Source organism: Betta splendens, chromosome 1 (assembly GCF_900634795.4).
Source record: "Betta splendens chromosome 1, fBetSpl5.4, whole genome shotgun sequence".
Lineage (NCBI taxonomy): Eukaryota > Metazoa > Chordata > Actinopteri > Anabantiformes > Osphronemidae > Betta > Betta splendens.
Genome location: NC_040881.3, coordinates 1,711,870 through 1,738,952, shown reverse-complemented (window position 1 = coordinate 1,738,952; position 27,083 = coordinate 1,711,870). Strand labels below are relative to the sequence as shown.

Sequence of the window (27,083 nt, the reverse complement as noted above, 5' to 3'; positions counted from 1 at the left end):
ATTCATGCAGCTGCTGCCTCCAGAGCTCGGCCTTCGTTCCTGCTGAGGCTGAATATCAACGGCCTCCGGGCCCAAACATATGGAGGCGACAGACCCAGATGAGCAGCACCGCCCTGCAGCTCGTCCTCTGTAACATTCATACGCATGCTCACGACAACCTACCTTCCTCTGAGAGCGTTGGGATTTAACGCACGCTGAAGAGGCTGAAAAGAGGCTGAAAAGAGGCTGAGGCTCCAGCTGTGGCATCAGAGGCCGCCTGCACGTCAGACAGGCTTTAGGACCAAACGGAGGGTTCTCATCTCTACAATGGGATTTGAGGGTCAGGAACAGAAACCTGGTGAGTCAGGCCAGCTGTGGGAACGCGTGAACCCCAGTAAAACCATTTAAACTGATGCAAATTCACTGTCACTGTGAAAAGTGCCGCGTTTGATTCTGCACCAACAGGCTTTTACTCACTGGAACCCAAACCTCAGGATCAGCTCTGGGATCAGCTCTGGGATCAGCTCTGGGATCAGCTCTGGGATCAGCTCTGGGGTGCGCAGTGAGTTTGAGGAAGTACAGTTACTTACATAACAGCTGCTAAGTGGTTCCAGCAGAGTTGGGCTCCGCGCGGCCGCGGGCGCTGCTCGGGTCAACGGGTTCACAGCCCGGGTTTTAGCGGTGTCCTTAAAGTAGGGTCGCGGGACCCCGCCCCTCTGACGCCGCCGTGTCGTAAGAACAAACCATATCCGTTTTCACTGACTTCCACGAGTCAAGCTGCCAGCTAACCGGAAATGCCCTAGCAGGAATTTCACAGTAAAAGCGAGCTGTTCCCGGCAGAACAAACGTTTTTATAGATGCTGCTCATGAACGTTGCATGTCTTCACATACTGGACGTTAGTATAACTTTTATTGGTCTGAAAACTCATATATATATATTCGAAAACACAAAACACCTCTCCTTTTCTGGTGCTTTTTAAAAAATTAACGTAGTATCAGTAAGTATTTAAGGTAAGTGGGAACTGATTGACGCATTGACACAATTACTAACAGATATTAGTTTGTACAGTAAAATGAAATAAAAAGTTCCGTTTAATTCAATTGACTTCCTCGCGGTCCTTTGCGCAGCCTTTATTTTGAAACACCACCCAGAGTTTGGACACCGTCACTTTGTGGACCTTGACTCCTTGTGTACGGGATTATTCATGAACTCGCAGCGCCACCATCGCCCCTCCTCCCCCCAAACCCGCCGATGAGAGCTGCAACTGTTTTTACAGCTGACACACTTCCCATTTGGATCAGGTCAGTCGTTCGCCGCTCCTTTCTCTCGCTCCGCTGGTCCCTGACATTTTAGCCGCACCGCTGCGTAAACAACAGAAACAACACGGGTTCACAACAACAACAACACAGCTCCCACAGTGCAACACGTCCAGCCGCGCGCGCGGACCCACGCCCTCCGCCGTCCTCCCCACGTTTCTCCCCTTCTCCGTCCACAAAAGTGCTCCCAAGCCCCGGGCCGCTGCTCAAAGTGGCGTCCGGTCCGGTTCCGAACACGGCGTCTGTGACGCGGTGCGGGTTCGCCGCGTGCGCGCCCGTTCAACTTGTCAGTAAATAGGAACCGCTGCGTTGCAGACAGGACTGTTTCCATTCGCAGCCTCAGCTCCACAACGGCAGGCTTCGGCTCTAATGGAGGGAGGGAGCGACGCGGGGTGGGGGTGGGGGAGGCGTGGGGTGCTTCACAGCCCTACACCATCTTCTCTGTCCCGTTTATCCGCCATCGAGGCCAGCTCGCTACTGCTGCGAACGAACTTCCTGCATGCGGCCGTGGGTCCGACGGGATCCGAGCGCTGCGCGTCCGCCGCTCTCGTCCGCGGCCGCTCGTCCTCTCGCCGCGGATGGTGCGTATTAAAATCATCTGGAGAGGCCGAGGCCGACATTTTACCCCGGTCCGGAGGAGCCGTAACTCCGCGGGGACATCCGAGGACACGCGATAAGGTAAAGCCCGTGTCTGCTTCACGGGCACGTGAACGCACCGCCGCGTCGCTGGGCGAGTGGGAAGTTATTGACAACTACTGGAAGCCCACGGAGCCGCGAGTTTGCGGGCTTTTAACGGGCTTCTATCATAAAAATGGCTACTTTCACACGGATTTGCACACAGTGGCAGACACGGCACAGGACGACGCTCCACTTGGCAGATTGAAAATACACGGAATCGAGCAGGGTTGAAGCCAGAGAACAGTATTTACTAATATTTACAAGAATAAATATTTTGAAACTTAGCTCAACCCGCGTTCACGCCACATTGCACGTTGACAGGAATATGCACGCATTCCCAGCGTTGTTGAATATTTCCCTCAGTCCTGAGAAGTTTGCGGGTTGAAGGACGCGTCCGTCCGTCCGTCGGTGAATTCTAACGTCAACCACTAATGATGAAGGGCACCTGCAGGCGGACAAACTTGTCCTGCGTTTTTATTCTACTTTCATATTCGCACGAGCCCGAGGTCGTGGCGACGGGAAACCGAGCACATCCGCGTGTGACCGCTGGAGCTGATCCACGCGCTCACAGATCGCTCGTATTAACAATTAATGTTGGACATCCGGTGGCAGTGCCAGCTGCGCCCCATTTTATTGTTGTCTGTGCGCTGAGAGGATCCCTGTTGTTTCGGCTGGATCCTCCGCGACGCGTGGCGCCTGCGTTTGGTGAGAATGCGTGTTTTGGTGTTTAAAAAAGGAGAATGCATGAAATGCGGCGCCACGGAGGGGGACGGGGACGACGGTCCGTGTGGAAGCGCCGTGCCACGCGGGACACGCTGCCGCCGCCGCGGCACCTCCGCTTCCCCGCTCCGTGCGGAAAACGCGTCCAGCTGCGCGGACGCGCGGCGCCGTCGTGCTCCTTCGGCTCCGCGGCGCTCATCGGTCCGTTCGCCGGTTAAACGGGCTTATTTGCGCACCGGGACGGACGGCGAGCGAGGCGAGGGCGGCGGACGGGGCCCCTGTGGCTCCGTCGTTCCGGGGGTCGGAGCTCCAAGGACACGGGGGGGAGCGACGGGCGCGTCCAGGTCGTTCGGGACGTCTGCTTTGTTTGTTTCTCTGTGCTGGAGTCAAGTTGTCGCGAATTGAAAGCGACAGGGAGCTCCGAGGCGAGCCGGAGCTTTGTCCTCGCCCGCTGCTTTGGAGCTTTAATTCCGTAAATTGGCTTCGCAGACACCGACGGCCACACGTCTCTCCGCCGCTGCTGTCGTTGTTTTGCGGGCACGGTCTCTGGCACCACCGCCTCCGAATGAACTAATCCACTTTCCCGTCCCCGTTCTCGCCTCTCCCCGCGTCGCCTCCGTCCGTCCGGAACCGAGCCGTCCGCGGTCCCGCTGAGGGTTCTTCCAGCAGAGGCCTCCAGCTGCTGCAGGTTCATTGTCTGGTCAGGCCGTTCTCGCCGTCGCTCCCAGAACCGTCACCCTGCGTCCGTGCTCGGGCCTGTTAGACGCACGGTCGGATGGAGAAACCACATTTAATTCTTCAACACTTTATTTTGAAATTTCGCTACGTAAAAACTAGTTTTAGTCAAAAATAATGAGACCACATGGGACAGAGAGGCATCCGTAAAGATAAAGCATAAAAAATATTACTTTTCTGTAACTTTTTCCACAGACACTACTACAGTACACAGCCACATTTATTTATATTTATTTATATATTTATTTATTTATATATTTATTTTAGTAGAGGAGCAAAGCAAGTTACTGGATTATCCAGTGAGTTGCTGGACAGAAACTAATCAGTAAAGCCTGTGTTTTGATTCATATTTAGCTTTTTAAATGCTCAGCTTTGTCTCGCTGATAAATTCAGTATAACTGGATATTGTTGGTTGTGAATTGTAATAATTGGTCAGTTAATAAATGTGCTGTCAGACATAAACAAGGCGGGTTGATTTGAATGTCGTGCCCTGCGTTACACGAGCTGTGGAAGGACTGGGGTCCGTGTTTTGCATGTTCTGCCCACGCGGTGCTCAGGATCATTGCTCCAGCGCTTCACTGGTGACGTGTGTGATGGAGGCGACCGTGGTGCTGGATGAATGACGGGCGAAGCTGCTGGAGCTTTTTGCAGCGCCGTGGTTTCACTCCAAACACTTCCCCTTTGTTTCCTCTCTATCTGAACCTTTGGACGAGGCTGCGTTTTGGACCAGGACACTGTAAATGATTGCAGAGCTGCTCAGCGCCGGAGCAGCAGCGAATCCAAACCAGGATCTGCCCGGTGCATGGAAGGAAATGAAGGAGGCTGAGGTGAAGGAAACGTTTCTCCCACGGATCTTACGATCGTACGAGTGAATGGATCCCTTCTCTCAACGCCTGATGTAGCGTCGGTACAAACAGCTACCGGTGGAACTGTGCTCAGCCTGAACCCTACACAAACGGGCACAGCTGTGCTTTAGGAAACTGAAGACGCGACTCCTGGCGTGTGTGTGTGTGTGTGTGTGTGTGTGTGTGTGTGTGTGTGTGTGTGTGTGTGTGTGTGTGTGTGTGTGTGTGTGTGTGTGTGTGTGTGTGTGTGTGTGTGTGTGTGTGTGTGTGTGTGTGTGTCTCGGTAGCTGTCTGGCCTCGTGCGCCAAGCGCCAGTTTTCCATTTGTTTTGCCAAGGCAGCGTCATAACGGCGTTCGGGCTCATTTCCTCATTCTTCTGTGCCTGAGGTCAATCCGCTCGTGCTAGCGCGTACTCTGGCGTTGTTCTCTGGTGGCTGGACCCGGGTCGGTGTGAGCGGGTTCCTCCTGGGTTTCCACAGGTGCTGGTTCCTGCAGCGCGTTGCTGGGTGTTTCATCATGTCCCCGTCTGGAGCAGCTCATCACTTCTCTGCACCGCGGCCTCCTCTCCTTTAAGGCACCGTCACGTTTTCAGTTTCATAAAAATACGTACAAAGGTGGAGCGTCGCTGCAGGAAGACGCTACCTGATTGGTCCAATCCGACTCCAGTGGGCGGAGTCAAAAACTCGAAATTTAGAAGACAACTTGGCGAATAAACGATCCTGGAACGACTCAACGCACGATGAAATGATCCCATGAACAAGTGCTGCTCTCGTGCCTGAAGCCTGATGACTCTCATTCCTCTGCACCATTAAGTCCCTTGTTATTGAAAAGCCATTAAAAACACATCAGCGACTCAGTGACATGTTCCTTTATCACCACGAACACGCTGCGGTTTATTTTCAATCACTCCCACGTACACAATCCTGCTGCCGCAAATACTCACTAGAGCAACAAAAACGTGCTCTTATCCCCGACTGGAACCGGACCCAGACCTAAAGCGTGCGTGCGTGCGCGCTGGTGTTGGTAGCTGGCGCTGGGTTCTGGATTTAACCCGGTTCTTGGCCGACCCCTGCTCCGTTTCCTCTAGTCTTTTGATTCCATTCAGTGCAGTTTGAGGAACTTTGAACAATTTAACACCACTTATTATTTTTTGCAGTAACATCACATGCTATAGAAATGACAAAAGCTGCTTAATTGTCCACCTTTAAAATCTCCAAATGTCACGCGAACAGTAACGTTGGAGCTTTTATCTGCTGCTTGAAAGCGTCTGTTTGCTATTTTAAATGCAGGCCGTTGGCAGGAAGTGCGATGTCCTACATTTCTGGCGGCATCGCTTTTATTAGACTGAATAAGTGGAGGTATTAATAGAAGACGTGGCGTTAATGTAAGCAACAATAGCTGCACACAGAGGAGACGTGAGACGACGCCTCAGATGTTTTCAGACTTCTTCCTGTGGCGACGCACGCGCTCTCCTCGTGCGACTCTGCTCTAATGACGTGTTTACGCTCACCGCTTCGCAGCCGTATCATTTGCGCCGCGGCCTCTGCCGAACCCTCGTCTCATTCTCCTGCCTTATCTTCCTCCAGGCTGCGACATGTGAGACGCGCTCGGCCCTCGGCCCTCGACCAGCTCCTCATGCGCGTGCGCTCCGCGTGGAACCCAAGCACCTTCTCCTGCTGGTTTCACACCTGAAGCCGCGTCTGCAGCGAGGCGTCGCCGGGACCTGACCCCACCCGCCTCGGGCATGCCTCAGGTAAAGCCGGCGTCCCCCGGCGCGGCAGGACCCCCTGCTGGGCCGGCGTCTCACGCTGTGTTTGCTCCCCGCAGCCGGGTATGAATGGGATGGAGCCTGCGTTTGGCGAGGCCTACGGGGGGCACAGGGCTCTGCTGAGCCCCTACCCGCTGGCCCTGTCACCACAGGGGGGCCGGACCGAGTACGACCAGGTGAGACCACGGCGTTTCCTGAGTCATGCTCAACTCTGTCATGCAGAGAAGAGCGTTTTCATCCTTTCTAGGAAGGTTTGACGCAATCTCTGCCTGGTAATAATTCTGATCACCATGAAAGGCACTTAAAAGTCACAGCAAATATTTCGCCAGCTCCTCCTGGTTGGAGCCTCTGGCCGCGGCCCTCAGGATCCACACAGTTAAGCAGCTAATGAGGTGCATAAATGAAGGCGAGCGTTCACCTGCTGCCTCAGGTATAAATCAGTCCAAGGGGAGGGGGTTGGAAAAAGGTGCATTAAGCTTCACTGAGATGAGATTAATCTCTTCAGTGGAGGACGGGTGATTTAGAGATTTCAGCACTCGTCCTTTCCACTCATGTTTTTTTTTAATCCCACGTGTGCGTTGAGTTCCATCAGCTCAGTGTTGGGATTCTGGCACAGAAGCGTTGTCAACAGGTCTACCTGTTGGTGATGAAGCTCTGGTGTCTTCCTCTGTTGAGGCACGCAGGCGTCTTTAAGGAGCAGATAATTGAATTAATGATTAATAGCTCCCTGGAACCATAGGTTTAATAACTAAGCAGCAGGGTGAACATTTTATTGCCCAACCGCCGTAACATAAAGAGCTGGTGGGTGAGCTTGTAATGTGTGTTCTGCTAATAATCAGCTGTTTTTATGTATCTGCCCCTCTCAGAGTGTGCTCCTCATGTTGGGCTCCCCAGCATCGCCAAGGAAACGGCCCTTTGAGTTGCTAAGCGACCTGGTGGACGACGGTGGCTTCGGCGAGGACCTGCACCCCGAGCGCTGGGACGTGTCTGCGCTGGATGAGATGGCTCGCTACACCAAGCTGGGCCTCGGGGTGGGAGGGGAGCTGCTGGCCTGCTCCGAGGAGGAGGTCCTGATGGGCCGCTGGGGGAGGAGCTGGGAGGAGGAGGAGGAGAGGAGGAGGAACCGACATGCAGCGCCTCCCGTCACACAGGAAGTCCAGGCCGCTGCTGCAGGAGGGGAGGAGGGGCGCGTCTCTGCTGCCCCGAAAACAGAGCGGGAGCTGTGCGTCGCAGGAGGAGGTCGGGATGGGGGGCTGTCAGGGGAGCGTACGGTGGAGGTGTATCAGGTGGCGCAGGAGGAAGAGGAAGTGGAGGCGGCAGGTTTGGCTTTGGAGCATTGCAGCGAGGAGCACAACTACTCCCTCAGCAAGAGTGGAGAGCTGGGAGCCAATCACAGCTCCCACACAGAGGAGGCGAGGGTCGGGGAGGCGGAGCGGGAGGTGCAGGTTAGAGAGGAGAGCCAGGCTGAGACCGAGCTAGAGCTGGAGGATGACGAGCAGGAGGAAGACGAGGAGGATGATGACGATGAGGAGGAGGAGGAGGAGACGGCAGTGGAAGCTGAACTTTCCAGCACGTCTGAAACGGAGTGTGGTGAGTGAACGTGGTTCTGCTTCACTCGTGGCCTCTCATCCTCGTCTCCGTCTGAGCAGAGTCACCGCACAGCAAACCTTTGGTGGCTTCAGCTCACAGTTATTAAAGCGTCTTTATGTCCGAACACAGCAGCCCTGGAGCGTTGAGCTCCTCACATGCAAGGAGATGAAACACAATCATTTATTGCTTCTTGTTTGATGCTGAGTGAAGGGATCATAGCTGGGTCTGGGCCTGTTTCTGTCCCGGTGCTGGAGCGTCGTCCTCCTCCAGTCCCTGTGACGGTGGCGGCTGTGATTCGAGGCTGGAACGTGATCAGTGACATAAGCCCAGTAATCCCAGCGGGCACGTGCCCATTAGTCCCAGTTACAGTCCTGCTCTCATCAGTTCAGGAGGAGCTGGTGTTTTCTACCTAGTGCTCATTATCAAACCAACGAGTTTGACTTCCTGATGGGAAAATAACAGCGTCCAGCGCTTTCGCACGTGGATCGTGACGGAGCTTGTAGAAAATGGCCTAAACGTTTATTTTAGCCTGAGGAGCTGCTGTCTCCCGAAGGCTGCACAATCCTTTACATCCCCGTTAGCAGTGGAAATGTTCTACAATGTTTAATATGACTCTAAATTCACGGCATGAAAAGGACGTAGCGCCGGGACTAAAGTTATTTTTCAGGCTCATAATTGTAGTGTTTTATAAGAAAGTTGTCTAGAACCTCATGGATGTGAATTGGAGGTGTCTGAATCTGCACTGCAGTTAATTAAAGTCTGTGCTCTGACTCCATCGCACAATGAGACACACACACACACACCTGCTCTGGCTGCTAACGTCCCTTTAAACCTCACACTCGGTTTTGTGTCCAGACGAGCGAGCGTGAAATCTAAACTTGCTCATGAGGCAACGCACACGGAAGCTGACTTCACTTCACATCAACTTCTCTTCCAGGATCGCCCTCACACAAGCAAATCTCAGGCGTCGTGTTTCAAGGTAGCGCTGAGGTCGCCGGCTCGAGTTACGTGTGTGTGTGTGTGTGTGTGTGTGTGTGTCGAGTTAGGTACGTACGTGTGTGTGTGTGTGTGTGTGTGTGTGTGTGTGTGTGTGTGTGTGTGTGTGTGTGTGTGTGTGTGTGTGTGTCGAGTTAGGTACGTACGTGTGTGTGTGTGTGTGTGTGTGTGTGTGTGTGTGTGCGCGCGCGCGTGCGTGCGTGCGTGCGTGCGCGCATGCGTGCGTGTCTCTCTGTGCGGTGGAGTCAGAGCACAGACACTGGACCAGATGACAGGCTGTTACATAAGCCGTGTGTGTGGACTGACCCTCCCTGTCTCATGCACAGGACACGACTTCACACTTATTAACTCAGCGGTTTCTGTTTTCTCTCGTTACGTCATTTTTTCAGCCCAGCTCTGGGTTTTGTTGCACCTTCTTCTTCTGTGACGCGTGTGAAAGGACGGAGCTGGACGCTGCCTGTGGGTGCTTAGGTTCCCAGCGTGATTTCCTACCCGGCCGTTCACATAAATAGCTGTCAGTTATGATCAGAGTGCAGCTGTCACATTCGGGTCGTCCTCTGCCTCGTATCCAGTGTCGCTGTGTAGTAATGGATGAGGTTCGCTTCCAGGCCTTTTTTGGACCGTTGCATCAGAGCCTGATCACGGCTCTCTCCAAACCTCAAGTGATTCTGATGCAACATCTGAACCCAATTAGCGTCAGTGTTTCTTCATTAAAATGGAGATTAATGGAATATTTCATAAGCAAAAAGGCAGATTGTAAGTTTGGGATTTGACTGCTGAGTGTGAGGATATAGACTTTGATCTGAGCTGCAGCAACGGAGGGAGATTAAAGGACTCGTTTCCTCAACGGCTGCAGCTGTGGAGAATCTGTAGCATCAGCAGTCGTGTCTCACATACGTTCTCACATGTAATTCAATGTCTCTCGTTTCATGGTGACAATGATAAACACAGATTAGATCAGACAAACGAAGCTCCAGCCAGCGAAGCGTTTCTAAGGACTGAAGAGTCCCTGTCTGGGTCACGGCCCACCTGCTGCTGGTCCCCATCATGTAGGACTAAGTGTGTGTGCGTGTGTGTGTGTGTGTGTCCAGAGGTGGAGGCGGAGCCGGCGAGGCAGCCGGGCGAGCGTCCCTCCAAGCGCCGCTGCTTCTGGGAGTACAGGCGGAGCCGGGACTCGGCCACCAAGAAGAAGCTGGGCGGAGACGTGCACTGGTCGCTGTCCTGGAGCTCCAGCACGCTGCCCAGCACGCTGTACCGGCGCGAGGGTGAGTCCGGTCCCACGCAGCTGTGACGCGGCAGCTCGTGGGCCCCACACACAACAATGGCCCTCATTTCTTTGAGAGCGGGTTCTGAAGGCGCCTCACGCCGCAGTTTGAAGTCACGAGGCGGATGTGAGTGAACGTTCAGCCGCACAGCTTGAAGCATCGATCTGGGAAAGGTTGAGCCCAGCGGTGCTGACGGACCCTGTGGACGTATCGACTGCGTTCTGTTCTTCTTTGTTCAGGCAAAAAAGGGCGCCGCAAAGCGCGCAAGACGGACGCCAGCGACCTGACGCCCAACCCCCAGAAGCTCCACAGCATCGGGGAGCAGCTGCAGAAGCTCAACGCTGCCATCGACGGCATGGGTCCGGTCAACGACCTGCCCGCCGTGGCCCGGGCCCGCTCCCGCAAGGAGAAGAACAAGCTGGCGTCCAGGTACCGGGCCTCCGGGTCCGTCCATCAGGCATGAGTGGGCATTTGGAGCCTGCAGGGCTCACGGTTGACCTTGAAATGTGAGGATGCCACGAGGAAACGATACAAGAAAATCTGCAGAAATGGATCTGATATTTATAGATGTGTCAGAACACATTTGATTTCAGCTGCAGCTGAAGATGACCTTTAAATCCAGTTCTCTGGGGAAGCTGCCGTAATAATCCCTGAGACGTTACAAACGTTAAACCTCCCTTGTGTTTTTCAGCTACGGTGCATTAGTTTATTGTGAGTGGGTTTTTTATTGCGTTTTACTTTGGAATTGATCGTGATGGAAAGAAGGAAACACGGGACACAAACCGCAGACAAGATGGAGGAAAGCAGCACGAAACGCTGAATAGGAGGAAATCAGGGCAGGACACGGAGTTCGACGAGGAGGGAGGAGGTTCATAGAAAGTTCATCAAAGGAGGGGGGGGGGGTTTGTAGGAAGGGATATTATTGCAGGCGGTTTAAAGGAGGGGGGTTCTGGGAATAGAATATTATTCCAACTGTATGAACATGGCATAAACAGCAGATGAAAGAATTTCCCCATCGTGGGATGAAGTCTATCTTAGATAACGCAGCGTCGGAGTCCCATCCTGTTGGGATCAGGTCACAGTGGGACGAGATCGTCCAGGTAAACCAGGGCTAATACAGTTGGTCTGATGCTGGGTTTGATGGTGATTTGACATATCCGGTTCATCTTTGTCCCGTCTGAGCATGAAAACGCTACCTTTAAAACCCTGCGGTGCGTTCAGGGGCCTGTGGCCACATCGAGCTTTGAACCCTGCGGTGCGTTCAGGGGCCTGTGGCCACACAGAGTTTAAAACCCTGCGCTGCGTTCAGGGGCCTCTGGCCACATCGAGTTTCGAACCCTGCGGTGCGTTCAGGGGCCTGTGGCCACATCGAGTTTCGAACCCTGCGCTGCGTTCAGGGGCCTGTGGCCACACAGAGTTTAAAACCCTGTGGTGCGTTCAGGGCTTGTGGCCACATCGAGTTTCAAATCCTGCGGTGCGTTCAGGGGCCTGTGGCCACATCGAGTTTCGAACCCTGCGGTGCGTTCAGGGGCCTCTGGCCACATCGAGTTAAAAACCCCGCGCTGCGTTCAGGGGCCTGTGGCCGCATCAAGTTTAAAACCCTGTGGTGCGTTCAGGGGCCTGTGGCCACGTCGAGTTTAAAACCCTGTGGTGTGTTCAGGGCCTGTGGCCACATCAAGTTTCGAACCCTGCGGTGCATTCAGGGGCCTGTGGCCGCGTCGACATTAAAACCCCGCGCTGCGTGCTGGAATGTGGTCTGTGCTTTGTCAAGTCCGACCCCCAGTTTACAGCAGATAAAGTGGAGCCAAGCAGCGGCGTCGTGGTACGAGCAGGAAAACCAGGCTCGAGGCAAAGGCTCCTGAAGCGTCATGCAGCTGACTCTCAGCTGCAGGAATGTGGATTCCTGGGCCTCAGTTAAGAATCCCAATGAGACAGACTCCTGTTTGCAGTGATTGGCCCCCCGCCTCCTCCTCCGTGCGTCCGAAGCGACCGTCCTCCGCCCTCCAGTGCTCCCAGTGTGAGCAGCCGTCCTGAATGGGAGCACTGGAGCGGCGCCTCCTGTTCCAGAGCGTCACCGCTGCCTCTGTGTTTCAGGGCGTGTCGGCTGAAGAAGAAGGCGCAGCACGAAGCCAACAAGATCAAGCTGTGGGGGCTCAACCAGGAGTACGGTCAGTACCTGAACGCACCGTGATCTGCTGTCACGCTGAGTCATGAAAGGAGCCCGGCGCTGCCGTGTTTGTTGATACCAGTAGAACACTGGATCCAGGTTCTGCTCCCGTTCGCCGTGAAAGGATTAGTCACCGGAGACTTCGAACCCAACGCCGGCTTTGGGTGAAAACAACCTGCTTGTTTACAAAAGCAGCATAATTCAGTTTCAGGAGCAACGTGTTCGGCAGCGAAGCCCGAGCGAACCAGCTGATCTCTGCAGATTCTGTGTCAAGCTGTTTTGTCTGTTAGTTCCCACAAACATTTTGTTTTCACTGCATTTTTTTGTATTTTCTATTTAATGGTGTAAATCAATATGACTCATTTATCCATTTGGCACAAGTCAAACAATTGATTAAACATGAAAATCCTAAAAATGAAAAATCCTCGTGGGGTCAGAGCCTGACACAAGGAGCTGCAGCTGGTCCGGTCCGGTCCATCGCAGTAGAAGCGCGGCGTCACACTACGTTTGGAACTGAGGACTCACTCAGTCACCGTCTCGTCCTGTGTTTTTTACAAACGGAGTCCTGGTTTCTTTTACGTGTGGTCGTTTCCGCGCTCGTTCCCTCTGCGTTTTCATTTGTGAGGCAACAAAACAGACGCTCTGTTATTCTGAGACGGTTCATTTGCGGAGCGTCTCCTACCGAGGGCGTGTTTGGTGGCACTCAGTCTGAGTGGATGAACCGAGGCCTCATGTGTTCATCCACAGCTGCAGGTGAAGTAAAGTGAAGTTAGAGGAGGCGGGTGGAGGCTGATGGAGGCTCTGGCTCCTCCTCCTCCACTGCTGCACCGCCTCTTAATCTGGACCTCAACCCTTTGTGTGCCTTTTTTACTCTATTCACCGGGTTTTTAAAGAATTCCAGTCATTCCTGGTACCGGTCCAGCCGTCACTGCTTTATTTGGGGCTCCCACGTATTTTTGTGGTCCTGGCGTGAATCCAGAACACACACGGCTTAACGTCGCACGTCCCCTCGCTGCCGTTCTTTGGGTTTGTTCTCCACCTTTTCACTCGCTCCCTCCGTCCTCGCTCTCTCATATGTGTCATTTGCATGTACACAAAACGGGCTTCATGTGCTCCAGTCAATAGGAAACTTGAGGAGCGAGGCTTTGGCCGGACGCCAGCGCTCGCAGCCTCCGACTCCCGTTTCAGAGCGGGAGCTGCTCAGATGCACCACCCACACACTCCCCAGTGAGGCGGCGCTGTCAGACCCACACTGCAGTAATGTGCTCTGACAGGAGCGGGTGTCATGGTGCCACCGGGTCACATGACCCCGGGGGGAGGAGGGGGAGGAGGAACACAGATAACAAGGAAAGAATCCTGTTGATACACATTCTGTAAAATCTAGACACAGAAGGATCAGTGTTCATATTGAAAGGTAAAAAATAAGCTGTTACAGTGTTGAGGCCTCAGGTTTCACAGCTGCTTAACAGTTACGTTCGGGTTGTGCTCAGTTTTTGAAACAAATGATGGGAAACAAATGTGTAACTTTCTTTCTAAGTGAAGCGCCGATGTTTTTCTGTAACACCCTCTAACAGTCGCGTCCAGTCTGGTGCGTTGGCTGCTCATTTAGACGAAGGCTCCGCTGCTGCTCCAACCCTCAGGTCACGTGGTTCAAACTGACTCATTTACTTCCTTTTCCTTGAACTTTCTCTTTTGTTCTTTTTGCTGATAGCAGAAGGTTGGAGTTGTGAGCTGCTCCTTCGTCTGATAAATAGATGCGTTTCACACAGTCTGTACCTGCTCCGGCAGATCACGCGTGCGCTTGTTTCACTGTGTTGGTAGAAAACCTGCTGGGGGCGCTGCTGCGCATAAAGGAGGTCATCAGACGGAGGGTGGAGAGCAGCGAGGACGAGGACGCGGACGAGCGAGGGATGACCCGGCGGCTGGAGGACATCCTCCGAGAGTCCAGCGGTGAGTCACCGGTCCGAACGGACCCCGGGGGTCCGGAGTCGGTTCTGTCTGTTAGAGCTCAGGACGCTTTGCTTCCAGTCGTCACATCACAGCGTTTATCTCCACGAACCTTCAGGTCCCTTAGTTGCTGGACGGACCAAAGACTTTGTGCAGAGGATTTTGGCGGCCAGCGGGGGTCCGAACCAGCGCAAAGATGCCCATCAGGGAGAGGAGGCTGCGGGGTAACGCCCCCCCCCCACCACCACCAAACCGCTCTTCACCGCCTCCACACTCGCAGCATAACCGTGGGAGCAGAAGGCTGAGGCCGTGGACGAGGAAGACGAGGAGGAGGAGGAGGAGGAGGAGCAGCCTGAACAGGATGGGAGTCACTCTGCTCCTCGGCTCCAAACAGCAGCCGACTTCACGGCTCTGCCTCTGCAGGCTGCACCACCACCACCACCACCACCAGGCCGGAGCTGCTGCTGACGTCTCTGTACTCTGTGTTCTGTGCGTGTGTGTGTGTGTGACATGTACTCTACTGCGTGAGCGTGTACAGTGTTCCCCTCTCCCTCTGTGTGGTATTTGTATCCCACTGTGCCTATGAATAGACATTGCACTGTTTGTAGATGGTTGTAGTTGTCGGCAGGGGAGCGGTAGTGAGCCGAGGGCGCGGGGGCATCTGAGGATAGAGGAAGCGCTAAAGTAAGGAAGGGGGAGGAGCCCAGGCCTGAAAAACAAAGTGTGTGTCTGTGTGTGTCTGTGTGCGACTGTGTTCTTTTCGGCTGGGCTCCTGTGGAAGCGCTGCATTCCATTCAGATTGCATCGGTTTGAGACGTCAGAGAGTGTGACAGCGAGCGATGGAGTCCTGATGGCAGAGCAGCTGTTAATGGGAACAATAGTTCTGTTGTGGAAAAAGTCCTAGGAGCTTTAACGACCCCCTCCCTCGTCATTACGCAAGCAAAGTCACCAACTGCACCTTGAACCCGAACTACCAAAGAAACCTGCTGAAGCGCCCGCAAACGGCCCCCGACGTACGCGGTCGTCGTACGCGGTCGTCGTACGCGGTCGTCGTACGCGGTCGTACGCGGTCGTCGTCGTCGTCGTACGCGGTCTCCGTCGTGCGCGGTCGTCGTACGCGGTCGTACGCGGTCGTCGTACGCGGTCGTACGCGGTCGTCGTACGCGGTCGTACGCGGTCGTCGTCGTACGCGGTCGTCGTCGTACGCGGTCGTCGTCGTACGCGGTCTCCGTCGTGCGCGGTCGTCGTACGCGGTCTCCGTCGTGCGTGGCCTCCGTCGTGCGTGGCCTCCGTGCGCGGCCGTCGTCCTGTTTACCCGCGCACGTCCGTGACGGGTGCCGCTGCTGAATGCACTGTAATCCCTCCGTCTGATGCACTACCACCGTGGACGCGGCGCCTGGTGCTCCGTTCTTCTCTGCAGTGGCTTCAGTTCAGTGTCCTCGATGCCCCGAGCCCTCGCCTCAGCCCCTGACCTCATTATGTAGCGCACCTTCCTGAATTGCAATGACAAATAGAGACAACACTTGTAGATCTAGACAGCAAATAAGTTACGTTTGTTTCTATTGTTAGGATGATTCTTTTATTTGTTGATGCCACAACCCACACAGTGGGAGTCAGTGTTGAGCGTTCTGATATCTGCCTTTCTGTGTGGTCTTTGCTGAAGCTGTAGACCAACCTGTCCAAGGTCTCTAAATGTTTGGACGCACAAACACGTCGACCCTTTGAATTGCACTGTGGTAGAAGCAGCCGAGCCGTACTGGTTGAGGGACTGAGTGGTGGCCTCCAGCGTGGTGCTACTGTGTGAGGCGCTGACTGCTGACTGGGTTTGACCTGCGGGCGTCGTGTGTGCAGAGCGACGCCTTTCTGAAGTGCCTGGAGCTTAAAGCCACAGGGACCGGAGCTTCAACCCTGTCACGAGGTCGCACGCGGCGCGGCCGCCGAGCGCAGGAGGAACGCGGCGGGCGAAGCGGTACGTGACCGCCGTGGGCTCGTTTCTGGGCCGTCCTCCTTGTTTTTCAACCTTGACTAACTGGGCTGCCGTCCAAAGCTGCTGATCTATGACACACTGTTCCCTCCTATGGAAACTCCATTTCCTGTCCCATGGTTTAACATGCTCAGCTCCCGGAGGTCTGACTCCAGGTCAGCGCTGCTGACCGTTCAGGTGGAAGCAGAGCAGCAGGGCCGGCGCTGCTCTCGTCTCTTCTTCCTCCTTTGAAGTGCTCCGTGATCCGTCTCCGCGAGGTCACTGCGTCCAGGACTGAGTCCCAGGAAGCGTCGGCTACAGAAGTGACCCAGACGTCGTGTTAAAGCTGCAGCACTCGTATTCATGTGGAGACGTGAACTAGGCCCCAAACGTTTGTCCAGACTCTGCTTACACACAAAGTTCATGTTTCTGCTGCTTTTAGCGCGTTAGTGTTTAGTGTTTTAACCTGGTTCAGCTTCTGGGTTTGGTTGTGGACAGAAGCGATGTGGAACCTCTGCTTCGGTTTCAGGTGGAGCCTGTTCAGTAGATTCTCGCTCCCGTGACGGTCGTGGCCTCGCTGGCATCGGCGCCTCTGTTGTTCTGTAGAGGCCAAAGCCTGAAGAGAAGCTGTTAGAAAGTACTTGTCTGCACAGGAAGCTGACGCGAGGAGGAGGACGCACTCAGCTGTTGACCTCACGGACGTGGGGTCGAACGTGGAGCTGCGACTGGGGCTCCTCCCTCGTGCTCCGATGAGAAGCCGTCTCTTGGTGGTTGCTTTGCGTTTTCGATGTGCTTCCACCACGGTTGGGAGGTTTGAGGTTTAACAGCTGCCTGCGTTGCCCAGGGCCGTTTCCCTCCGTTTTGTGTCAGCGTTGCTCTGGATAATGTGAGATTTCTGAATTCTGAGTCGGTCTGCAGGAGAAACCCGAAAGGAAGCTGTCAGAGCCGTGATCTGGTTTCTCTGGTTTGGACCCGGCTGGAGACGCCGTCGGCCGATAGAGACATCAGTAGGTCTAGTGTTGGGACGCGGCCGCCCTCCAGGTGCTCGTCCCTGCTCTGCTCCGGCGCTCATTGCCTCTGCCTGTGGGCCGGGGGGCACTTGACGGGGTCTCGGGTCACCCCACCCCCTTTGTTGCCCCCCTCCCCTCGTCTGCCGTGCTGCTGACCTGGAAACGTCCAAGTGGGGTTCGAGGCCAGCGCCGCCTGTGGCTCCGCGTCGTCTCCGCGTTCAGGCCTCCAAGCTGAGCATCTGTTTTTATCACACACTGTTTCCTGGCCATGTTTCAAAAACCCGGAATTGCATTCTTTTGAGGAGAGATGACGTCCCACACAATGTTCTGCCAAAGTTAAGACAGCGTGGTGCTTCCACGCTCAAACAAGTCTGATAATTGGTTTGATTTGGTGATCGATCAAAACGCAGCAACGTTTTTTGGGTTGTCGCGTCAAACCTGATGAATCCACTGGCGTCCAACCCAAAAAGTCCGACTTATGTTGTCGTTTTTACTTTAACAGCTGCTTTTCATGATAAATGTTTGAAACATTAGACAAATACTTGAGATTAGCATCGACACTTAGCACTTTATTAGATGAGGCATCATGATTTCAAGGTTTAAAGTTGCTTTCGTGACCTGAGTTAGACGACGCCGGTGAGTTTGGCCTAAGACTGGATGGACAGAAATCCAGCGACCGGCACACGTTTGGCTTCGTTTCATGGATGAATCAGCTTCATCGGGTTCCTTTTACATTATAAAACCAGTTGAAAGTTTAAGGGAACATTCTTTTGCAGGCACAGCTTCCTTCCTTTTAACAGCGGTGTCCAGAAACATAAAAGTCCCATCCATCAGCACGTGCTGCGTGTTTACAGTCCAGTCGTGTAACATGTCATTATAATAAAGTGTCTGTCTGCGGGAACAGTGGGTGGTTGCAGGATGAAGGACCTCTGGATTTTTGAAATATCACCACAGATTTGAAACCCAGATGTTGATCCCTGTGCAGAAATGTAATAAGACGTTTGAGATGCAGCTGAACTGGATCTCGTGGCTTTAACCAAAACGAGTCAGTTGTTCCTGTTGATCCGATGGTGAGTGTGGGACGGAACACGAGGTCTTATCAGAACTGGATGGGGCGGCGGCTGGTTCCTTCAGTGTGTGTGACACAAACATTCCTCAATGCCATGTCATATACTGTACAGCGACCCTGCCTTTTCTGTTTGTCTTTCAGTAATCACCGACTACATTAATACCTGGACCTATTAACACGTTAAGTACAATTCCTTTGTCAGTCGTAACCTTAAAATAGTTTAAAATGATACAAAAAAGTGCCGTACAAATAGAAGCCTAATATTTTTGTTTTGGTTCTGTGTGAGTGTACTGTACACCTGTATAATGTATATTTTAATATTTATAAGCAGCTGTTGTATTAAAGTATATTTTTAAAATAAAAACGTGCAGTCTTTCTTTTCAAAGTTTATAGATGTCTACCTGGAATGAAGGTGAAACTGAAATCAGCGCTTTTGAGGTGTCCTGTGACCAAAACCTTACACTTTAGTGGTTAACAACTTGTGGGGCGGTAGCTGTGAAGCAGAGGTGCCGCCGGTCGTCAGTGCAGCACAGCACCACCAGCAGGTCACAGCGTGTAACTGCAGCTGGTCTGAGCAGCCGCTGCCCCACAGCGGGATGCAGCTCAACCCGGGAGGCCGGGAGCCGACCCCCGGGGGTGAGGAGTGCGGCCGGCCCTCGGACCGCCTCAGGCGCCTGGCTCCAGAGCTGTGGACCCCGTCCGTCCATCATGCTGGTCTCCTGCACCGTGGAGCAGGTTGTACTCAGACACCCAGGGACGGATTCCTCTCCTCATGTGCCCGTTTGGGTATTTTCTTGTTCTGTGGAGCCACAATCAGCCACATCTCTCCGCTTTGATCGCATGTTTTACCGTCCGCCAGATGTCCTTCTGCGACCACACTGACTTCAAGGCTGCGATCCACTTCATTTTTTCTGAAAAGCCACAGGTTTGTGCACCAGCGTCACCAAGTCTGACTGTTTCCTTCCTGTGGCCAAAAGACTTGAAACCCATTTAATCAGAAATGGATTCTTTATTGGATCGAGTTGTTTCTAAGCACACAGACATTAAAAGGAACCTAAATTACAATAACAGTCAAGTTTCAGGGAATTATTTCTTACTCATTGCACGATACCCAACTCTGGAAAGATGTGACATTGGTCCTAAAACCACATTAGCCTGAGGTTTTAAGGTTTTGGTCATTTCATTCCATGAACTAAACAGAATCAGAAATAAAAGAAAGTTGTAGCTGCTGTATCAGAAGCTTCACAAGTCAGGATTCACATAGAAACAAAACTCAGGTCACAAAGTCTTTGTGAGATTCAACAATCACACTGTTAAACAACAGGAAGCTCACAAAGTTTCCTGGTTTCAATTAACAATCAAACATTCACATGAGCGTCACAGTACAGGATATAAAACAGTGGCGTCATGGAGCCCCGAGCCTGCGACAAGGACTAATAACAGATCTCAGACCACATCCCACTGTGGGACTGAAACACAAGTCGACTTCTCAGGAAGTTTCAGCAGGTGCAACTCAGATGTACAGTTCCATCGTCATGGTTACGGCGCAGCTGCCATCAGTCGTCAGCACAATGAGGACCGGAGGCTTCATTTACAGCTGAAGTGGAAAAAGCCCTTGGCCCTGGTTCGCAGTGAAGCACTTCCCTTTTCATGGCCGTTCAGATTTCCATAAGACATGAAGATGAGCCTGCTTCCATCTTGGTCCGCTGTTCACCCCTTCATGGAATTAGTGCATTATAAACAGATCGAATCTGATTCCTTAATCAGAGCTCCAGGCTGGGTCAGGGGCTCCATCCAAACACTGACCACATCTCTACTAATTCAAGCTAAAAACAGCCGCTTGTCTCTTCACGCTGACAGAGATTATGGCAGGACAGCAGCGGCATTCAAGTATCAAAATGCAGTCTGAGGCCAGAGCTGTGTGGCTGACGTCATCGGTGTGAGATGAGAAAAGCATCCCACGGGGACGGAAGGAGGTGTAGATGAAACACTGTCTGCGTTGGCAGGAACGAGACGCTTTGCTAGCGCTGATAGCCTGGCGCGACATCACCTCACGTCCAAGCGTGAGGCTTAAAGGCTTTTACGGGTGCGAACGTGAACAAATAGCTGCTAGATGGAGAGAAAGTGAAAGAATTCACAGAGGAAGCAACCAGTTTCTGCTGGTTGACACGTCTTTGTCTGCAGGTGGGAGTGTCGGGTTTAGGAGATGGGGACAAAGATGTAAAATGAACAACCATCACTCAAACGCTTCCCAACATAGTGGTCAGCCGCTATGTGTGTGCTTCCTTCAGGACAGACCTGTTTGTGGAGGATCCTGGGACAGACAGGCGCTGTCAGTATTTATCCAGAGGAATCGGCCGTGTTCATCCTGTCGACACTCGCTGACCGACGTTGAGCTGATGAATCCAGCTCATACTGTAGCTCCTGTATGTGGGGCTTCGTTCTGGCATCCATACAAAACATACCAAGAGCTCCAAAAGGTTTAAAAAAAATACAGACTCCACAGTTCAATGTAGCTAAAACTAAACGTGGTCTAGCAAATGCTCTGATTCACATGAACACAGCTCTCCCAGCATCTCAACAAGCCTTGATGTCACTGATCTCAGTGAAACCTGAAGAGACCTGTTGGGAAATCATATTTAAATATAAATCTTTTGTACGGTAGAGACGTTTGTTCTGTTGCAGGTGCTTTCAGGTAACATCTCCTGACACACAGCCGTCTTCAACGAGACCATTTAACCTCCTCCCACGGCAGTGAAGGTGTTCACTGTAAGTGAACTTGCAGTGAACTTACAGTTTCAGTGAACTGTAAGTGAACTGTAGATGAAACACTGTCTGCGTTGGCAGACAGTTACAGTGAACTGAAACTAGGTCAACTGTCCAGACTGTCATGAAACTAAAAAACTTTAGCTTAGCATCGAAAACAAGGAACAGTGTGATTCGTCTCATCCAAACCCATCTTGAGAGAAAAATGAACCCAGAGTACATGTTGCCAGTCTGAGATGGGCTCTGTGTTTAAAGCTGCATGATCAAAGAAAATGCACAGGAGTTTGATTTCCAGGCTCATTAAACCATCTCTGATGTTTTTTCATGCAATTACTTCTTCAAATATGTCACTGGGCAGGTGAGCCCTCAGACGTGATTCATAGCCAGGCTTCTTGTCGGTCTGCCACGCTCACATTCTGCTCTGGTTGTGAAGTTCCTACAGCCTGTCAGTCACCTCTCAGGGCAGCAGAGCCTCTCCCTCCTCAGCCCACAGAAGGTTCAGGGCCTCTGCTTGCCTCTGCTCCCGCTGGTGGATCCTCCGCAGGCGCAGGATGTACAGCAGGATGGCCAGCACCACCACCAGGATGCAGAGCGAGAACAGGTGGTGGTTGTAGACGAAGGAGGAGCGCAGCCAGCTGGGGTGGCTCTGCCGCAAGGTTTCCTGCTGCAGGTCCCTGGTTGAAGCCGGGAGACAGAAAAAGCATGAAGAGCTGGGAAACAAGACACGAGCAGCCCCACCTCTGTAAGCCTGGTAATGCGTTAGTGTGTGTGGGTTGTAGGCTGAGGGTCACCTGAGAGGCAGGAAGCGGGTCTTGAACAGAATGGCGCCCAGAGTCCACTGGACCTCTTTGTCATAAACGAGCTGGGCTGTTTTCAGACTCGGGTAGTTTGGGGGGAAACGAAAGCCAGAGTGCAGCACCTCATACATCCAAGCTGACTTGAAGCACTGATACCTGGGTTTGAAAACAATACAATAGTCACTGTGTGTCTATGCCCAGCGTGTTTGGGATGAAGGGACGAACATACTTGAGTCTGCTGATGTCGGCCTGCTCGGAGAAAAGCTTGCTGTCCAGACGCTGTTTCAGTGTCGACCACTTGGTGGCGCAGTAGTCCTAGAAACAAACCAACGGTAAACCTCCAGCTTCATTTACATTCCTCATTCTACTGCATTAGTGGTTACCGTAGCAGCTCGGGAATATTTTTCACTGTTGTACTGCCCTCCTATCCTCAGCACGTCCTCCATACAGTAATAAAACTCAGAGAAGCCGTAGAACTCACTGTTACTGAAGTTTATAGGAGCCTGAAAAATACATTCAACAAGATTCTGTGAGACGTCTGTTTGGAGAACAGCGAAGAATGCCCAGTATCTGAGTGTGTCTGTGTGCGGTAACAATGATTCTACCTGGTAGACGCCCCCCGGTGACATGGTGCCGTTGTGGAGGCCCAGGAAGGGACGGACGGCATCCTGACACTGAGTCCAGTCGCCCAGACCCCTCACATGTAACGTGTGGTTGTCCCTCACCACCGTGTCCGACAGAGCGAACGGCAGACAGGGGTCCAGCAGGGGTTTGTCCTTGTTCATGCCTGTCTGAGTGGTTAGGAACCTGAACAAACAGAACCCACGTTCAGCATTACCGTATATCATCCACCACTAAAGCTTGTTTAGCATCACGTGAACCTGTTCTTGGACAGCGTGTTGTTGAACAGCTGGTCCTCGTAGCGCTGCCTGGCCATGTTTCCTCCAAAGCCAAGGAAGGTGGTGACGTAGACGCGGTACACGTGCTGCGTGTGCTCCACATCACAGCCCAGATTAAACTCTGCCAGCAAACTCTTCCCTGCGTCCTCCTAGAAAACAGACGTGATGTGAGGATTCTGCAGGTCACACCAAGATCAAGAGCGCATCATCACAGCATTATGACAGTGTCCATGTGGGGCGTAGTCTGCAGGCGTCCCTACCTCTTGTGAAGAGCTGAAGGTGATGGCGCCGGGCACCTCATAGGCGATCTGCAGTGAAGCTCCTCCCATGTCCATGATGCCCACGGTGCGCCGCCGGTTGATTGGCGGCTGGTTCTGCAACCCAGTTGTGACTTCAACTGTGGCGTCCTCTGAGAAACAAAGATGCAAAGTTCAGATTGGGTTATTTCTCAAATATTTTGACACAGCTGAAGAAAGTGCAGTCATAAAATCACATTAACTAAAACAAACACTTATTATGCAGGTCTGAAGCGTCTTGTTACATCATCACACTCACCGTCATCAGCATGATCAAATCGGCCCAATACAAAGTTGATGCCAATCCATGCATACACTCCTTCAGTTTTGAGTGAGGCAGAATCATGTCACGACAACCATGTTGGGAGGAAATACAAAGAGCCAGGCAGTAGTTAGTCGCAGGTTTCAACTGATTTTCTGCACATTTAAAATAGAATTTTCTCTTTTTTTCTGCGTGAAGTAAGAGCTCCAGGGTACGTGAGCGCTGCCGCTCACCTTCCTGCTTCCCAGAGATGACCTCTGCATGTGAACGGGAAAAGAGGAAGTCAAATTCCAAGGGAACGTCGCTGACCAGGTCCTCCAAGATGGCCGCCTGCTGACTGCACAGAGCGACACAAGAAGCTGAACTAAATGACACGAATAGCGGAAACGCTGTGCTGAATAAAGCCCAACGCACTTTCAGTGATTACTCACAGCCTGAAGCCACTGCGATAAAAAAACAATGTGCTACACGATTCAGCTCACCTCTCTGGCAGCAGCCTCATGCCGGCAGTACAGAGGATGTAGAGCGGTGTCTCTTTGTGTTTGCTGTTTGGAACATGAGCAGCAGCAAAGCTGAGGAGAGGATGGAGGTAGTCACTGGCCTGTGTAGGCGTCGTCGCCAGCGTAGAGATACCTGGGAGGAAGAACCAAACACATCTGAGCACAAGATGCTCAAAATGATACACACAATGTTGAGGCTTATATTAATATTTGAGAGCATAACTCAGTGATAAATTAACAACATAGTAACAGCTTCTTTACAAACAAATATTTGATAAAAAGATGCAATTGGTTTGACTTTTATTCTGAAAGCTAATCATAGATAAAACAAAGTGTCTTCATCCAGCACTGCAGTCCGACTGTGCTGCATCAGCTGTGATTCCATAAATGTCATAACAGTATGTGACGCCTGAGGGTTTAAAGTGCCACGTAGCCTCTGACTGCTGCTCCTGGAACAAACCCTGTGTATCTAATCTGACTACAGCCACTGGGATAAGGAATGGCCCTCATCGCTATCTAGCATCATCACAGATACTCAGAAGAAACAGTTCAACTCCACATAAATTAGCATTCACTTGCTAATACAGTATATTGCTTTGTTTTCTGTAAAACGTATTTCACTGCAGTGTTTTACATAATCTGTTAATTCCTAGAAATCTAAATGACAAAAGATGTAACAAAGTCCATGATTTAGCTCCAATTACTCACCAGGTTTAATCTTCTTGACGACCGGTTTGTGGTTGCGGTCCCTCATCTGTCTGATGTCCAGCAGGGTGTGGGGGTTCCCATTGTGGGGGGGCCAGTAGTACACAAAGACCCGAGAGCCACTGCTGCCACAGTCCACCACAATGCCATAATTCAGGGCAGGGTTGAGGACATCGGTGGCCTCCATGGATTCTGCTATGGAGAGGTATCTGGAAACAAACATGTTGGTGGTAATTGAACCCTCTACAATAATGGGTGCTCATGCACAGGTTTGATCACTGGCAGCTCCGTGACAGTCAGCAGCTTCATACCATCAGCGGGTCTGAGAGCTGAATCTCATCTGCTCCCCTATTTAATTCATCTGTAATGAAATCCATCCTCACAGTTACAAATAGAAGCAGCCAGAGTCAGCAACTCAACTACAAAGTGCAAGCTCCTAACTTCTTTATCTTTTTCTGTCCTTGGTTTCTGCAAAAAACACCTGTAGTTGTTCCCACAAGGTAAGTTTAACTCACTTTGAGCTCTCAGGTCATAAAAACCGATAAGCTGAAGCTGAAAGCTTATGGAGCTGCTCTGGTTTTCCAGAGTTTTTTTTACTGTATAGGAAACACAGAACAACCAATTCCCCCAGTTCTCCTCATTATGTCTCTAATTGCTGATCATTAAATGCATTCAGAACTGTTAACAGGTTCCCTCACTTGTTGACTCGGGTCCGCGGGTCTCGCTGGGAACCCCATAGCTGCCTCTGGTAGGTGCCCAGGAGGAGGACAGAGGTGATGAAGAGGACCAGCAGCAGCAGCAGCCTCTGCCTGGAGGCGCAGCCCAGCGAGAGCGGGGACACGCTGCAGTACCAGGAGGCCGGCAGGCAGGACAGCGTGATCCTGGGCACAAAGCCAGTCAGAACAGGACCACGCGCTACCTGCTGCCTTCTTATCAGTTTATTACCTTGCCATGAGTCCACGTCAGCAGGAGCACAGGGTGTCACAGTCGTCACCTCATGGCGCCTGCAGTGAGTCGGACCCGGTCCAGGCGGCTCAGGTGGAGGATGGAGGATGGAGAGGAGGAGAGGGGGCTCCGAGCTCCGACAGAAGTGTTTACAGTGGTATTTACAGCTCACAGCGGGAGTTCAAGCTGAAATAATAGTAAATTATTCATATGGATTCAATCAAGAGAGACATTTTCTGAACCAAAGAATCACAGGTCACGTAAAAGCAAGCGGCAGAGACGTCATGAATCGGTGTTAGTTTACACAGTTATAGAGGTAGCTGCTTTATTTAGCGGCTTCTTCTATCTCCATAGACAGTAAATAGCTTGTGACTCGGTTTATGAGATAGAACCTAAAAACACAGCAGCGAGTCTCCTGAAGGCAACAGACAACTGCACACGCTGTAAGTGGCGTTAACGCTGCGCGCTCGGTGTTAGCGTTTAACGCTAGAGCTGCTTTACACACCGGCTAACCGTCGGTTTCACGCTCCGATTCAACCATAAGCTGCCGCTTCCGGACACATTTATCCAAAGACGCTTCTCCTCCGCCATGACAGAACCAGCGGCTCCGTGGAATCCGGTGTTCCGCCCAAAGAGATCATCGAATGTTCGGATCTCTCACTGGTCCCTTCGGAAATTACTTAAAAAGACGACGTCGAGGGGAAGAGGAGGATGTGAGCTAAAAGCGCCTTCCGGTCGGACCGCTAATTACGTCATTTCGTAACGGAACACGTAACGGAGATGGGCGTGGACGTCACGTCTGCTTCTTCCGGTGCAGTTAATGCGTTCCTTAACGGCTGTGGTGTCATTGAACGCAGCACAGAGAGACACAAGCTATGTAATATAAACGCATGTAATATATATGTCTTTTAATGTTTTTATTTGTTCTTTATCCTACTGAGACCCAGCCTATACGTTTGCATCCTCTTGGGTGGACACTGGTTTTTCCTCTATAACCTTTGACTCATTTGAGCTTCCATACTAAGTCCTCGTGTGCTCTATACAGGACATCCTGGCCTTTCCAGTGGTATCTCGTGTGTTTGGGTGGAATGAGGGGAAATTGTTTTTATGCTGAGACAAAATGGAGGCAGTAGCAAAATGCATCAGCTGGGAAAAGAGTCAAATACTGTTAAGGTATTGTTATTTTACTATAATAATCATATATTTCCTCGTTCATGAACATGTCAGGAACGATAAACTGGAGTGAAAGGTCAGTTAAACATTTTGCTAGGAAAAATAATAGACAATTTATGAATATCAACTGTAGTGGACATGAGAACAATTTAGATGGGTTGGCTAATAGCTAACTAGATCGTTTGCTCTATGTTTTTTATTCAAGTTTCTTTCATAAAACACATTTTATTGTCGGATAATAACTATAAACCTATTAAAGTTTACACTGTAGCAGCAGGCAGAACTGAGGCAGAAAGAATTATGTACCAAATTGTTGAGGAAGTTTCAGATTTTGAAATTGTCAGATGAGGAAATTTAGGTTTCTGCTGCTGGAGAAGACAGAAAAAGCTCAGAGGATCAGGCAGGAGGCTCATCAGATGAGAAACAGACAAGAATGAACAGGAAAACTGTCTTCTTATGAGAGATCAATAGATAAATAGATTGATACATACATAAGATACTGTATTTAATATCCAAGAATCATTGTAATTTTACAGTAAATTTGATCTGTTGTCCATTACAGTGGACATGCTGTAAAATCTAAAATAAATATATTTTTATAAAATTCTAAATTGTAAGTGTGTGTAGAGAAAAATGTGTAAAGCCTATTCACTTTAAAAATGGTATGACATTTTCCCCAGAGCTGGATAGT

The 27,083-nt window shown here is 51.6% G+C and overlaps 2 protein-coding genes across 6 annotated transcripts; one reads left to right on the top strand and one right to left on the bottom strand.

Moving 5' to 3' along the window:
* Positions 1 to 1,147: 1,147 nt before the first annotated feature.
* Positions 1,148 to 18,413, top strand: LOC114861265 (CREB3 regulatory factor-like). Of its 4 annotated transcripts, none has more exons than XM_029160272.3 (9): positions 1,148 to 1,281; positions 5,861 to 6,027; positions 6,102 to 6,218; positions 6,909 to 7,632; positions 9,720 to 9,893; positions 10,133 to 10,322; positions 11,988 to 12,061; positions 13,882 to 14,010; positions 14,126 to 18,413. In XM_029160272.3, exons 2-9 carry the CDS (start codon positions 6,019 to 6,021, stop codon positions 14,233 to 14,235), a joined length of 1,527 nt encoding a protein of 508 aa, XP_029016105.1. In that variant the 5' UTR covers positions 1,148 to 1,281; positions 5,861 to 6,018; the 3' UTR covers positions 14,236 to 18,413. The 4 variants fall into 4 exon arrangements, with proteins under 4 accessions (XP_029016105.1, XP_029016122.1, XP_029016095.1 ...); XM_029160289.3 differs by lacking the exon at positions 1,148 to 1,281 and adding an exon at positions 1,743 to 1,877; XM_029160262.3 differs by lacking the exon at positions 1,148 to 1,281 and adding an exon at positions 1,748 to 1,974.
* Positions 18,414 to 19,038: 625 nt separating this feature from the next.
* On the bottom strand, positions 19,039 to 25,974 carry LOC114861260 (ectonucleoside triphosphate diphosphohydrolase 7-like). 2 transcript variants are annotated; one of them, XM_029160248.3, is made up of 14 exons: positions 25,725 to 25,974; positions 25,220 to 25,405; positions 24,973 to 25,155; positions 24,278 to 24,483; positions 23,552 to 23,702; positions 23,303 to 23,406; positions 23,067 to 23,126; positions 22,772 to 22,920; positions 22,494 to 22,660; positions 22,218 to 22,419; positions 21,996 to 22,115; positions 21,842 to 21,927; positions 21,607 to 21,768; positions 19,039 to 21,489 (listed from the first exon to the last, which is right to left on the bottom strand). In XM_029160248.3, exons 2-14 carry the CDS (start codon positions 25,225 to 25,227, stop codon positions 21,273 to 21,275), a joined length of 1,815 nt encoding a protein of 604 aa, XP_029016081.1. In that variant the 5' UTR covers positions 25,228 to 25,405; positions 25,725 to 25,974; the 3' UTR covers positions 19,039 to 21,272. The 2 variants fall into 2 exon arrangements, with proteins under 2 accessions (XP_029016081.1, XP_055367811.1); XM_055511836.1 differs by having other exon boundaries at positions 25,220 to 25,974.
* Positions 25,975 to 27,083: the final 1,109 nt, after the last annotated feature.